Source organism: Plecotus auritus, assembly GCF_963455305.1.
Source record: "Plecotus auritus genome assembly, chromosome: 5".
NCBI classification, from domain to species: domain Eukaryota; kingdom Metazoa; phylum Chordata; class Mammalia; order Chiroptera; family Vespertilionidae; genus Plecotus; species Plecotus auritus.
In genome coordinates this window covers 179,883,998-179,899,521 of record NC_137776.1, presented here as the reverse complement: position 1 = coordinate 179,899,521, position 15,524 = coordinate 179,883,998, and the positions used below count along the sequence as shown (strand labels likewise).

General features: G+C 48.0%; 1 protein-coding gene across 5 annotated transcripts in view; it reads right to left on the bottom strand.

Annotated features, from left to right (window-relative positions):
• The window catches only part of GARNL3 (GTPase activating Rap/RanGAP domain like 3), a 107,028-nt gene that overhangs the window by 65,497 nt on the left and 26,007 nt on the right, over positions 1 to 15,524 (bottom strand). For 2 of the 5 annotated variants that reach the window (XM_080670006.1, XM_080670008.1), the window contains exon 3: positions 11,496 to 11,565. The exons of 2 other annotated variants lie outside the window; for them this stretch is intronic. In XM_080670006.1, coding sequence (XP_080526132.1) covers positions 11,496 to 11,565 — 70 coding nt within the window. Of the gene's footprint in view, positions 1 to 11,495; positions 11,566 to 12,546; positions 13,107 to 15,524 lie in introns of those variants that run through there. One more of the 5 variants, XM_080670005.1, reaches the window with a different exon arrangement.

The window sequence follows — 15,524 nt, the reverse complement described above, 5'->3', positions numbered from 1 at the left end:
CTCTATCCACTGAGCCAAACCGGTCAGGGCAGAAGAAGTTTAAGTTTAAAAAATTTGGCTCTCAAAAGAAATTTCCATCGTTGTACTGTTGATATTTGGCTCTGTTGACTAATGAGTTTGCCGACCGCTGTCCTAAACCAATACAAATGCATACGTTTTCAAAAACAAAGGCTCTTTCCTCTCTGCGTAATGGCCCTGTAGCTTTGGGTTGCTGTCGGTTTCCATTCCAAAGCAGGGCTGGCCTCCCTGTAGTCTCTGTTCATCATGCCCTGTGCACGTGACAGCAGGTATAGAAATCACAGAAACAGTACTTTAACCCAGAATAAAGTCTCCAAAAGTGTATGTAACGTATGTCTTTAAAATAATATTTCAGATCCACCCCCCACTGCCCATCTCCCTTCTTTGAAATGAGTGGTTACGACCATGGCTTTGGTATTCAACCGATCAGGTTCAAACGTCAGTTCCACACTTATTAGCTGCGTAATCTTGGGCAAACACCTTCATTTTTCCTTTCTAAAGGTGAGTTTCCTTATCTTTACAATGGGGACAGTGAGTGCAGCCACTTGTAGGCTTGTGGAGAGGATGCGATCAAATCAAGCATGTAATGAGCCTAGAACAGTGCTGGGGCTTAGGAAGCGCTCAATAAATGCTAAACAACATATGTAACGATATCATTAACAGAAAATGCTCTGCTTGTTTGTAGTTAGTATAGCTAAGCCATTGTAATGCTGCCTTTACACACTCAGAAGCTCTGTTTAAACACTTGTCTGTCCTGCAAACCTGACCAAGAACCTCTTTTTCGGGGCCTGTGCTAACTGCTAGGCTATAAAGACAAATGCAACACGATCCCTGGCCTGGAGCAGCACGCAGCCCAGCGGGAGCGAGAGACATAAACAGATAAATCACCGCACAACCTGGTTAGATGCCACAACAGAAGCACGGATGGGGTGCTGGGGGAGGTCAGGGGCCGGACAGTCAACTCTGCCTCAGGGAACTGGAGAAGGTTTCATTGCTGTAATACAATTTATTCTGGAAGATATATGGGACCTTTGAGAGATAATTTCCAACATAAGCAGATTAAAAAAATACACATACTGGTCAAGAAGACCCATTTGACCCTGTATAAGCAGAACACACACACACACACACACCACCCCTGAATTAGAAAGTACTGTTCAGAGGGATGCAAGAAAGTTTAAATATTTCCATTTTAAAAAGTGTGTGTGTGGGGGGGGGGTGGGGGTGGTGTGTGTGTGTGTGTGTGTGTGTGTGGGGTGGGGGTGGGGGTGGGGTGTGTGTGTGTGTGGGGGGGGGTGTGTATGGGGTGCGGGGGGGTCCTGGTCTAAAAGTGGGTATAATGAGCCATCCCATGAACCATCCCCGACAGTGAGTGCTGCTCCGGGTCCCGGCTCCTGGTCACCCTCCCGGCACGTCCAGCGCCTTCCTTCAGGGAGAGGCCAGGGTGCGGAGTGCAGGGACCAGAGGAGACATTCTCATCTTGACCCTATTCTGCTTGTGCCACGGGACAGGGGAAATATTTGGGGGGGGGGGGGGTCAGGCTGCTGAGGCGCTGAGCACCCGGCGCCTGTGAGGCACCCGGTGGTGAGAAGACTCCCCAGCGGGGAACGAAGGCTGGCTGAAGGAGGACCACCCAGGCCTCAATCTGGGGGCAGATTTTTTTTTATCATCATCGGTCCTTAGCCACCGTCCGCAGCAAACTCCGCATCCGTCACAATGATTTATCTGGCGTTCGGAGCGCAGGGCCTCCTGCTTCGTCAGATCTAATAACTTCACTTGGCTTCACGGCTCTGGCGTCCACTACGAAAACCCCAATCACGCTTCCGCTCACCGGCACGGCCTCGTCCGGACCGCACCGTGCTGTCTGGCTCTCCTGGTGCCCGTTCTAGCTGGGGCATCTGTGGTTAATCACCCCAACGCTGCCCTGACCGACACGGATCTTGGGCACTGCTGGCTTCTCCTGCCCCCTGAGCCCAGCACCAGCTCCCAATCTCCCCTGCCCAGGAAGCTCTCCCTCCCTCTCCCTCTCCCTCTCCCTCTCCCTCTCCCTCGCCCTCTCCCTCTCCCTCGTCTGTGCTCGGAGACACAAAAGCTCCCGTGGCACGAGGCCCACAACCAGCTCGTGCTCTGGACCAGGGCCATCGTCACTTCCTTCATCCATTCCTTCCTCACTTCGCATGACATCTCCCTCCTTGTCCTTGACTTGTCAGTCACCACCCAGAAACACCCTTTCTTTAACAGATGACCTTCCTACTATTTTACTGAGAAATGTGAGGCCTTCAGGATGAGGACTGGCACCTAACCCTCCATTTCAAAGTATATCTGCCTTGGAGTCCTCGTTAAGATAACGCCTAACGGGCAGTTCCTGGGATTCAACTTTGCAGTAAAATACCTGTGAAGATGCAGCAAAAAGATGACAGTTCATGGCCAAATATTGGGGCATTTCTACTTCCCCTCGGACCAGTGAAGAAGAACGGAAAAACACTGGCGGTCACCAACTTTCCTGCCAGCACAGGCAGCTGGAGGGCAGTTTATCCTTCCCTCTGCTCTCTCATTCTGGCTAGGAGGCACTGGGGTTGTATAAAGAGTCACAGTAGCCTGGCCAGTGTGGTTCGGTGGTTGAGCATCGACGCATGAACCAGGAGTTCAGGTTTGAGTCCTCGTCAGGGCACATGACTGGGTTGTGGGCTCCATTCCCAGCAGGGGGTGTGCAGGAGGCAGCCGATCAGTGATTCTCTCTCATCATTGATGTTTCTCTCTCTCTCTCTCTCTCTCTCTCTCTCTCTCTCTCTCCCTTCCTCTCTCTGAAATCAATATATATATATATATATATATATATATATATATATATATATATATTTTAAGAGTCCAGTAAAGCACTGGGAGTCATCCTTCTGCATGGGCATTGCCTTTTAAGGCAGCCGCAGTCTCACTAGCACCTCTCCAAGGAAACCCTGGGCAGGAAGTAGGAGGGAGGAAGAGAAAGCCCATTGTAAAGTGCCGTCTTCCTGAGCCAGGTGCACAGGCGGGAGGAAGGCAGGGGTGCCCTGCAGCAGAGCAGTCGGCCACCAGAGGGTGGTTGGGGGTGGGGAGAGATTTCCCCTCTTCATAATCTCCATCCAGTTCTTTGACCCACACTGACACCATTTTCTCAAGCGCATGGGAAGAGCTGAGCAAACATTGCTTCAACACTCCTCTTCCAACCGGGCTACCGGGAGCCCCCAGGCCCCTGCTGTATGTGCAAGTCCTGGAGCCCCTGGTTCCGAGCAGCCACAGGCCGAGCAGGGGCGTCCCACCTCGCTCCGGCAGAGCCTTACAAGATGAGCACCAGCCAGACCCGGGAAGTGGATCAGGCAGCTGTGCACCATCAGCGGCCACCCAGCTGCTCAGCTCCAAGCTGCAGCCCTAAAAGGACAATGAGAGCCGAGGGCCAGCTACAAGGACTGTCTGTTGAAAAACACAAGGTCTCAATAGCTCTCCTTGTTGAAAGATTTTTTAAAAAATATATTTTTATTGATTTTTTACAGAGAGGAAGGGAGAAGGATAGAGAGTTAGAAACATTGATGAGAGAGAAACATCGATCAGCTGCCTCCTGCACACCCCCCACTGGGGATGTGCCCACAACCAAGGTACATGCCCTTGACCGGAATTGAACCCGGGACCCTTCAGTCCGCAGGCCGACGCTCTATCCACTGAGCCAAACCGGTTACAGCCTTGTTTGAAGATTTTGTAAAAAAGAAAAAGAAAAACCCAACATGTGGCTATGGAAGAAACGCTACATGTGCTCCAGAAAACGAAAGGATGTATATCATCTTTTACTATGAAGCCAAAATAAAATTTTAGAAAATTTTAAAAAGACACAAGACGTGCACTTCGCAACAAGTGTATAAAGCCTGTGGACGTGGGGAAGAGAAAGAGAAAAGAGGGAGGGGGGAACCAAAGTATGCAAATGTCAGTGTGCAGCACAATCAGTACTGCCTACCGCCCGGCAGATTGTGAGGGTTAAACTGGTAAATGCGTCAAAAGCATTTATCTCAGTGACTGGTGCACACTGAGCATTCCATAAATGTGGAAACTAATAATAGCAATAACACAGTAATAATAGTAATAAAAGATTTCTGGTCCATTCTAATGCATAAGTAATTACATGGTTAAGGTCTCCAAGTTCTACCTCACCAAAAATGGTTGCAATAATTTTAGCCTTGGAAAAGGTTCAAAATGAGCATTCCCATCACCCACAAAGGCATCAAAAATGTCCCCCAGAGTCCCCACAGCTTTAAACCAGGTTAACTCACTCGTGAATGCTCTAAGATGAATGCTGTGGTACCCATGTGAGTCAACCTGCTCTGAAAGACAGATCCAAGCCAGTTAAATACGAAGAACAGCTGTCATTGCGATCGTAGCTGCGGACTACTGAAGCTTTGATGTTCCCGAGGGAAGTATACTGGTACTTCCACTAATCTCTCAATTTGGCAAACCACATGGAATATAATTCTCCCATCAAATACCATGAAAACAAAAAAAGCCTACTCAGCCCTACGTGGAGAGAACAAAACTGCGCTGAGTTAGGGTTGCTGGCAGGCAGCTCAATCCCCCACTGGCCAAGGCGTCCTTCTGCGCCACAGTCCACAGGCGCGATTCAGCTTTGCGCCTGAGCAAAAACACGGGCGACCACGTGCCAGACTTCAGGAGGCTTCAAACAGTCGACACCTCAAATGTGGAAATCTGCAGATGCTGAGCGAGTCCACCACAAGCCCTTCTTTTGATAATTAAATAGCATAGACCAATACCCTTGAGGCCCCCCACGCAACCCCCCCCCACCCAGTCTGGAACAACAAAACCACGCCCTCCTGGAGGGAAGCACCGACAGGTTTCCTCCCCACAGGGCAGGGAACAGGCAGCGTCCAGGGCAGGCCTCAGTCCTCAGGTTCAGGATGAAAAGGGAAGGGATGATAGAGGACCCTGCTCTATCCTGGCTTGACGTCACCTGCAGACTGACTTCCCAGAAACAAGGTGTAGGCAGGGAGAGGTCTACGTTGTGCCCATGCCATGTTTCACTCCTAACGCTTCCGTGTCTTACTAGTATCTACTGAGTCAAAGGCCAAGAAACGATGAACAACAGCTTCAAACAATCTCATGCTTTTCCTGACAGATTTCAACATACGGCGATGAAGCATGGTCGATGGTGTAACAGCTGTCCTGGCGTAAAATGCTGCCACAAGAGACCAGACGTTCAATTCATCGAGAAGAAGACGGGCATCCGTTTGAGACGGAAAGCACCCCAAGCTAATGAGTCTAGCTGTATCTTGGGGTGGGGGAACCAAAGAGGCTCGTTTTCCTTTCCTTCATATATTTTCTGATGGGTTCGGCCAGTGGTCGGCAAACTCATTAGTCAACAGAGCCAAATATCAACAGTACAACGGTTGAAATTTCTTTTGAGAGCCAAATTTTTTAAACTTAAACTTCTTCTAACGCCACTTCTTCAAAATAGACTCGCCCAGGCCGTGGTATTTTGTGGAAGAGCCACACTCAAGGGCCCAAAGAGCCACATGTGGCTCGCAAGCCGCAGTTTGCCGACCACTGGGTTAGGCTACTCTTTAATTTCAACCAAATTGAACCATTCACTCATTCAACCAGTATTTACTAAGTAACCAAGGCTGAGCGTTGTGCTTGGTGCCAGGAATACAGTGCTAAATAAAGAGCCATAGTTCCTATTTTTAGGGAGTTTATAATCTATATCCTTGTTTATGGGACTTACAAAGTGCCAGGGAAAACAGGCCACTAGCATAAGAAGACATTTTCACCAGGTGCTTTTAGTTTGAGCTTATTTATTTTTTTATTTTTGTTAATCCTTGTCTGAGGACATTTTCCCCATTGATTTTTAGAGAGTGGAAGGGAGGGGGAGACACTGAGAAAGAGAAACATTGATGTGAGAGAACCACATCGATTGGTTGCCTTCCACACACGCCCCGGCCAGGGCCAGGGATCAAGTCTGCAACTGAGGCACGTGCCCTTGACCGAAATCAAACCTGAGACCCTCAGTCCACTGGCCAACGCTCTAACCACTGAGCAACAGGCCAGGGCTAGTTTGCATTTTTAAATCATCCACTATAGGAGGGGATGTAAGAGACACATTTAGGTGAGTCCTGCCCAGCTCATGCTCTTTGAAACTGACTTTGCTACACCCTCTTCAGAGAGAATCTGCCCCATCCACTAACTTCGCTGAGGAGATGGGGGCCCCTGTTAATATCACATGACCCCACTGCCCTGAACCCAACTGTTTGAATCAGGGATAGGTACCTGAACCACAGCGGCCAATCCATAATGTGCTACTTGGATTTTGAAAGTAGGACCCAAGAATGAATAATGGGCAATAGAGCTGCAAGACCAGGGAGACGGGGGACTGAATATCAACTTAGTCATGAAGAACATTGAATGAGAACTTAGAATGTGTCAGGACCCAGAAACACAACCATGAACGAGCCAGACACGGTCCCACCCTCACCTCCAGTGGGTGAGAGAGTAGTTACCACACAAATAAATGAAACAAATACAGACTGTGAAAAACACTCTAAAGAAAATGAGCAGGGTGCCGAGTTAGAGAACGAGTCACACACAGAGGGAGACCACGTTAGGTAGGTGGTTGGGAGGCCTCTCTGAGGAGGTGGCATTTACACGGAGACCAACCAGGAGAAGCGCTGGGAGAAGAAACAGTAAGTGCAGAGGCCCTGGGATGGAGAAACCTGTGTTCTAGGCACCAGAAGAAGGCCCGATGCCTGAAGCACGGTGCAGGAGAGACGGTGGGAGAGGAAGGCAGGACAGCGGTCACACAGGTTCTCGTAGGAGTTTGTAAAGGGCCTGGATGTGAACTGCAATGAGCAGCCAATGGAGGCTTCTTAGAAAGAAAAGACACTGTATTGTCAACATTTTAAACACCACTCTGGCAGGACAGACGTATAGCTCAGTGAGATAGAAGAGAAAGCCAGAAATCGCCCCTTGCGTACATGGTCAATTGAAATTCAGTAAGGGTGCCAAGATCATTCAATGGGAAAAGGCCAGTCTTTTCAACAAATGGTGCTGGGAAAACTGGATGTTCACAGGCAAAGAATGAAGTTGGACCCTTACCTAATACCATTTACAAAAATTAATTCAAAATGGGCATTAACGTTGAAGTTGTAACTATAAAACTCTTAGAAGAAAACGTAGGGTGAAATCTTCCTGACCCAGGATTTGGTAATTATTTCTTAGATGTAACACTAAAAGTACAGGCAACAACAACAACAAAATAATAGATAAATTAAACTTCATGAAAACTAAAAACTGTTGTGCATCAAAGCACACTGTTAGCAGAGGAAAAAGACAGCCCACATATTTGCAGATCATACCTGGTAAGGGAGTCAAACCCAGAATATGTGAAGAGCTCCTACAACTAAACCATAAAACAAACAACCCATTAAAAAACTGTCTAAGGACTTGAATACCATTTCACCAGAGAAGACACACAAACGGCCACTCAGCGCAAGAAAAGATGCTCAACATCATTACTCATCAGTGAAACAATGATGCGATGCCACTTCACACCCATCAGTGTGGCTATGAACAAAGAGAAAACAGCAAGTGTTGGTGAGAATGTGGAGAAACTGGAATTCTTGTATTGCTGGTGGAAATGTGAAATGTGTATTCCACTCCTTGCTAATATACCCAAAAGAACTGAATGCAGGGACTTGAGCACATACTTGCACACCCATGTTCATAGCACTATTATTCACACTAGCTAAAAAGTGTAAAAATCCAAGCATCCATCGATAGATAAATAGATAAACTGTGGTATATGCATCAGTGAAATATTATTCAGCCATAAAAAGCAATGAAACACGGGTACCTGCTATGATGTGGATGAACCTTGAAAATACTGTGCTAAGTGAAATAAACCAGACACAGAAGGACAGATATGATAGAATTCCACTTACATGCGGTTCCTAGAATAGACAAATAATTCATAGAGACAGAAAATAAAATAGAGGTTACTGGGGGCTGGGGAGGGGGAAATATGGGGTTACTGTATAATGGGGACAGTGTCTGCTTGGGATGATGAAAACATGCTCTGAAAGTGGACGGTGCGATGGTTGCATAACATTGTGGATGTTCTTACTGCACCCTTAAAAACGGTCAATTTTATGTTGTGTATGTTTTCCCACAATAAAAAAGAGCACTGAGAAAGCTGTGCTGCTGGGAGAGACGGGCTGAGAGGCAGCGGCAGTCAGGGGAAGCTGGGCTGCAGAGAGGCGCAGGGATCAGGCGCACAGGGGGAAGAGGCCGAGAAACCACCGGGGCCAGAGAGAAGGGTGGGGGGTGGGAAAGGGCCTCTGGTGGCTTCGCAGTCACACGCGTGGCCCAGTCGCTTCCTGCACTCCTGTCGCGAATTACTTTCTCCTGCAGGTGGACCAGGCGGATGGATCTCTGTTCCTTGCAGTGAATGGTCCCTGGTTAAGGCAGGGAACATGGCTGGGGGCCAGTTAGGCAGCAGCCTGGGGGCTGAGAGTTTGAGGGGTTGGTTTCCAAAGCCAGACTACCGCTCCACGAGAGCAGAACACCTTTTCTCCTCCCCCTCGGTGCCTGGCACGGTGCCCGACACACGGTGCAGGCCTTCAATAACGTTACTGAGTGCGGCTGAGGGCTCCCGTGAGTCTGCAGAGAGCTGAGTGCCCATGTTCTCACCAAACTGACGCCCAGGTTAAACCTAGGCCCCTCAGTCGGCCCTCAGTACTGATGAACGGCCAAGCGTGGTTCCTCACAAGGACTTTGTCCTGATTTGCTCAAGGTCAGAAGTAGATGCTAAAATTTCAATTGTACAGGATCCTACCCCTACCCCCCAACATTTGCATTCCAGGATGCCCAAGATTTATTGGGTTCCCCCAAATATCCATCAAACCAGGTATAAGAAAAGTTGACTTCACCTTCTCATAAACACAGAACACACACCGGGGTTCAAGTTAATCATCCTCCATGGTCCACAGGTGAAAAGGCTGCAGTCCGGATTTCAAGAGATCCTTAGACAGCAAAAATGGGACTTTACTATGTCATTTCCCCACCATCCCAGCACCACTGCCTGTCATTTCTAACCTGGGAAACTAGAAACAACCCAGTTTCACAAGCGGAGGGAAGCTGTTACAGAACTGTTTATCACCGTGCTGGGCTCTCGTGGGCCAATCAGGATGCTGACACTGAAGACCACACAGCAAGAAGACGATACTGACGAGAGGCAGTTAGATGAAGAAAGAGGAATGCAAAATGAAATCATAATTTGCAGAAATGACATTTGTAGCCACAAAGATTGGAAGGAACCAAAAGGGGATGAAAACGTTTGCTGCAAGGTGGTGACATCATACGTGGAATTGAAAGATGTATTTAAAATTTCCTTTATAATATTTTAAAAGGTTGATTTTACACACACACACACACACACACACACACACACGGCTCCAGAATGAAAACCTGGACAAATGGATGGAGACCTTTTGGGATAACGGATGACGAGTCCGGGATCCCCCGAAGGCAGGGTTTCTTCCAGTCTGGGCCTGGGAACAGCAGCATCAGCATCATCTGGGAACTTGTTAGAAATGCAAGTGCTGGGGTAACCCCAGACCTCCTGAAGCGGAAACTCCAGGTCATTCTGATGCCTGTTCCAGTCTGAAACACTGCTCTCCAGAACCTTCCCAGGAGTTTGTAAGGGTCCATCTTTCATCCTGTACGGCCTCTCCCCAACACACCTCTCACTGCTTACAAGAGTCTATGCTACTCATTAGATCAGGTTCAAAGTCTTCACCTGAGGCCAGGGTTCTACTTTTGCTACCACATTTCATCTTCACTACGACAGCTAGTTAACATGGGCTGTGCTTCTGTGCATTAATCATCTAACAACTCTATAAGGTAGGTAACTTAATATCCCCATTTCATAGATGAAAACACTGAGGCCAAAAGGAGTCCAAGATCACACACTCGTAAATGACGAAACCAGGATGATTTCAGAGCACAAGGCCTTCTGTACCACTGAGGTTCAGAGGAGTCCGGAGAGATAACAAGTGCTGGAGCTGGTATTCGAACCCAGGCCTTTCTGATTCCCAGGCCGACTTGCCTTCTGCTGCCTTACACTCTCTGCTGGGCAGAACCAATTGCTCACTGCCCTTCGAATACACCACTGCCCCAAATCATGACGCTGGCAAATATCTACTGCCGTATCTTCTTTGCCACCACACCACACCCTTCAGCCTCCGTGAGGCCTTCCAGGCTGCTTCTCCTAGATCCCTGGCTAGAATGGGCTGCTCCCTCCCTTCTCTCAGTCCCCGCCATGACCTACTGTATACCTCTCACAACATTTACCGATTCGCACCCGGAGTTACAGTTACCCACACGTTCCTTCAGGGGAGGTGGTGGCCTATGCTGGGTTGGAGTCTGGCATAGCTTGAGTTAATCAATGTGTCTTTTATGGGACTAAATTCATTCGTTATATATTTTATGTATCTTATAGCCCAGCTGGAGGACAGCAAGATCCTTAAGAACAAGGACCAAATCTTTTACTTATTTTATATTTTCAAGAATATTCAGTCCGGGGCCAAGCACACAGTCGAGCCTGTAATATATGCTTGACTTCAGGTAGAATGCTATGGTACACAACTCTGGGGTCCATTTTCCCATTACTGAAGCCCGTCAGAATGGAGCTTATATTAATGGATCCAATCAACTCATTTCTTAGTAAGTAGAAAGAATACACTTAATGTTTTTAATAATGTTAATAATCAAGAGAATTTTATGAGCACATTTTCCTGAAAATTAGTTCAAATTTCTATGCAATTAGAAAAAAAATCACATTTCTGTCTTTTAAAATATTTGAGGCTATTATATGCCTTCATTATGCCCCTTTTAAAATGAAAGCACACTATTTTTTTTAAAGCACAAAACACAAACCCCAATGTCCCTCATTAAGGAAAATGTATTTTCATTCCAAATATTGATCATCTATTACAGTCCTCTAGTCCAAGAGATATGCTTTTAACAGGAAGAAAAAAAAAATCTCATAAATATCCTAACTCCTATCACATACCCAGAGAGCAAAGGTACAAAATAATGAAAAATATGTATTTCAATAATATTCAAACCTCAAAAACTAGCTTTATAAACTTCTAGGGAACAAGATAATATAAAATCCAAATGCTTTCCTGATTCATGAATCATTTTGTAAATTATCTATATCAATAACTGAGGAAAAGACCAAGCCACATGTTTTAACAAACTGAAAGACACAGATGAGATGTACGTAACAATAAAAACGGATGAAGATGATCATTTATTGGCATCCTGTCCTTATACTGTCCTCACAGGGTCTAACAGTAAACATTCAACAAAAGATCCGATGAGCTTGGCCAGCCTCCCTAAATCCAAATCAACGCACCACCCCTGCACAGGCAGCGGACACTTACCAGCTCCACAGATCCGTAATGTTTCCTACTGAAATCCCCACGTCTACAGCCTAGGTCTTCCGAGACAGAGCTGGAACAAAAATGCTTCATCAGTATTACACATAGCGATCTGCTCACCAACCTTCTGCAAAAAAATCCACTGCTGCCATTCGCAACAAGGCAAGGGCTGCCGTGCAGCAGGCTGGCCCCGCTCACTGCAGGGAAGCCTCCTCGCCACGGCCCCCGGCCTCAGCAGCCATTGCAGAGCCCGGCTCTCCTGGAGCCCTCAGTGGAAAGCAAAACACCCGAGTCATCCCTGGAAGTCTCAGCAGTGATTGAATTAAATATTTAGTCATTTGCCATCGATTGACATCTCCAAGGCTACTGGTGGTTTATAATTTCATTTCGGTAGAAGCGAAGGGGAGAGAGAGACCGTGCAGGAAACTTGAGGCAAGGAACAAAGCTTGCAATTATCTTTCATTAAGAGAGCCTCTTTGTCCCAAATAGTCCACTTAAAAATAACCAGCATTTTTTTGGATGCTATGCAGGAGAAATAAAACTTTAAATAGGAGAAAAGAATTCTTCAAAATCCTGGTAGCCCCCACCCCCCTACCCTCGCCTCTAATTTATGACAATATGAAAAAGACCAGGACTAAAAAAAAATTTTTTTTAATATCCAACTTCCAAGTATATTCCGTTTCTTTATATAGCAGTAGCTAATACTTCCACACCCCCTCCCCTCAAAGAAGACTTAATTAAATCAGATGAGAAAAATCACATGAGTTATTGAAGAAGACCAATTAAAACAAGGGCAAAATTGTTCCTGCATTTGCATCTTGAATACATATTACACACTCAAAAGACACACATCTTATCGACTAGTTCGGCCCCAGACAGTACTCATGAAAACACCCGAGACCCACAAATACAAACAGTTTTAATAAGATTTATTCTAATATGTCATGCAGGTAAACTCTAATAAAACACAAACACTAAAATGACACGGGGATTACGTGGTTAAGAAAGCCAAAGCATTTGGGATCTGACATGCAAAGAAAGGTGCGGTGAGTACCTTTTCATCTTCCTTAAAAGGTGGGCTACATTTCCTAAATGACAGCCCTCGTGGCACGATTCGGAAAGAGCGCCTGACGCTCACATCCACGGGACTGCCTCCCTGCCAGGGCCTGCCTGATAGGCTCCCGGGAAGACAGCGTGAGAGAAATGAGATTAGACAGTCTAATGGTATTCTGCTCCCACCATTTCACAGAGATGGCTGAATTCATCTTATTTGAGAAATTTAACCTTTTGTGGTTCTCACTTCCTTAGCTGAAAACGTGCAGCAGGTTAGCGAATGCAGCTTGGAAGGGTGTCCTGGATATTACCTTCCTGCTTTAGTGACACGATTTTCTACCAAAAAATCTCTGAACCAAATTTAAAAACTCCCCTCCGTGGAGCTCTGGTCCGGGTTAAATATATCCTCTATGTCCGTGTTAAACATGTCCTCTGTGTCCATCAACTTAGCTCATTTGGAAAACCAGAACTGATGGACATAGAGGAGGATGCTAGCACGGCCCTCGGCAACCTCTCCGGTTGTCGCCGGGTCCACTGTGCAGTCAGCCCTGCAACAGCTTCCAGCACGAGGTTCCAGGGACCGAAAGAGCAGGCTGAGCTCTGGGCCCCGCCCTGCGCTGCCCTCAGCACCACCCAGGGGTTCTAGGACACAGTGCCGGAGACAGACACCAAACGGATGACAACTCTGCGTCCTGGGGCCACCTGAGAGGGAAAACAGCATCCTAGGAGAAAACCAAGCCCTGGCTGGCTTGGCTCAGTGGACAGAGCATGGGCATGCAGAGGGTTCCAGGTTCGATTCTGGTCAAGGGCACGTACCGAGGTTGCAGGCTCCATCCCTGGCCCTGGTCAGAGCTCATGCAGGGAGGCAACCAATTGATGTGTCTCTCTCACATCAATGTTTCTTTCCCCCTCCCTTCCACTCTCTAAAAATCAATGGAAAAATATCCTCGGGTGAGGATTAACCAAACAAAAAAAAAAAGAAAAAGAAAGAAAGAAACCAAGACAGATATACACAGAACATCTGCTCTCAGTGGCCCTTCCCCTCTAAATGCCTTTCATCCGATAGGCTGCAGAGACCGCATGCTGATGGTGGAGCCAGGCTGAACTACATGGGCGAGTTCCCAGGGCTGTGGGGAGCACTCGAAGCGGCCATATTAAAACCTTCCCCCTCCCCTCCCTCCCAGGCCCTCTGGCCCCTGGGTCCCAGCACAAAGGGTGTGATCAGAGGGGATCCCCCAGAGCTCCAAGAGGAGTTTGTTCTCCTCCAGGCCCCGTGTCGGGCCGCTGCCTGGACAGAGTGGACCTGCAGTAAACATCTGTGCGTTAATGAAGATATATGCACATATTTGGATCTTACTAGCTACTGCCTGATGGCATCCTCATGAGCCCCGAGGAAGGCTGACATTCTCCCTGGCAAGTCCCTGGTGTTATTCCATCAGGCAGGCAGTCCTGGCCCAAGAGGCGGACCCTGCTATGTGCACGCCAAAAGCTGTTTTCTTTTCCCCTTGGGCTTGTGGCCAGACTACATCTCCTGGCTCCTCTGTGGGAAGGGTGACCAGTGGCTCCGTTCTAGCCAAGAGAATATGGGCAGAAGTGCTGGGGGCCACTTCCAGGCACATCCCACGGGGCACTTCCTCTCCCTCCCCAGGGCCAGCAGGTGGAGAGGACTACAAGGACCCACAAAAAGGCAGAGCTTCAAGATGGAAAAAGCCTGGGTCTCTGAATGACGGCATGGAAGCCCACACTTCCAAGAACATCAGTACTAGAATATGATGCAAGCAAAAAACAAACATTTAGTTAAGCATGTAGAATTTGGGTTTACCTCTTAAAGCCGCTATTACCTGAACTAATACGGAAGTCGGTATCTCGCAGTGGGGTGCTGCCATAGCAACAACCTAAAACATGTGGCACCGGCTTAGCAGGCAGACAGCAGCCGGTGCAGAAACTGATGCAGCCAGTGCGGTGTGGCAATGGATCTCAGAGGCTGAAAGATGGAAATCTAAGTTATAAAGTAGAAAATACGTAGTAAAACTTACACCTACAGTAATGTAGAAGGTGGAACTGTGCCTTCGGAGCCTGTAGCGCTAGGGCAAGTGGCTGGACAGATCAGAGCGATGCTGGCTCTGCTGGCTGACCTCAGCAAGGTTTTTGACAGGGAAGAGATGAGCCCAGGCAAGAACTGGACGGGTGTCAAGCAAAGACAGAAGGGAACAGAGAGAGTCTTGAGACGAAGGGCCTCTTAGACTTGAGAAATCGCTCTGTTTCTGGACCCCAAACAATAAGATCTGACCAATGAAATGTGGGTTGGAATGATGGGCACCTCTTGTAGACCTAGTGCATCAATTTCCCACAAATCATTCCTGCTCTCCTTGCCCACCCACTGGCTGAACAGACAGGGCTGTGAAGACCAAGAAGATGTGCCAAGGATGAGCCTTGGTCCCTAAATGACCCCATAGAGGATCCCAAGTAGAAATACCCTCACTGGGCTATGATATAGTGAGAAATAACTTTTATTGTTTAAGTCATTAAGATTCAGGATTTACCTATCCTATCTAATAAAAGGGAATATGCTAATTGATCCTCACACCATCGCAAAGATGGTAGCGCCCACAGCCAATAAGGAGGGAATAAGCTAATTGACTGCCGTGCCCTCAAAGATGGTGGCACCCACAACCACAAGATGGTGGCACCCAGTTCCCTCAGCGCTGCCGGGGCGGCAGGCACACAGCAAGGCTGGGCCTGCCCCCAGGCGGGTCCGGCCACTCCACACGCCTGCCTCCAGAGTCCCCCAGTCCCCTCAGCCCCCCAGCCACCGAGGGCTGGCCCGAGGTGCAGGCAAGCCTCGGATGGCGGCTGCCCAGCTGACACCCAAGGTGCAGGCAAGCCTCAGATGTTGGCTTCCCAGCCACCCAGGGCCAGCCCAAGGTGCAGGCAAGCCTCAGATGGCAGCTGCCCAGCCGCCCAGGGCTGGCCCGAGAC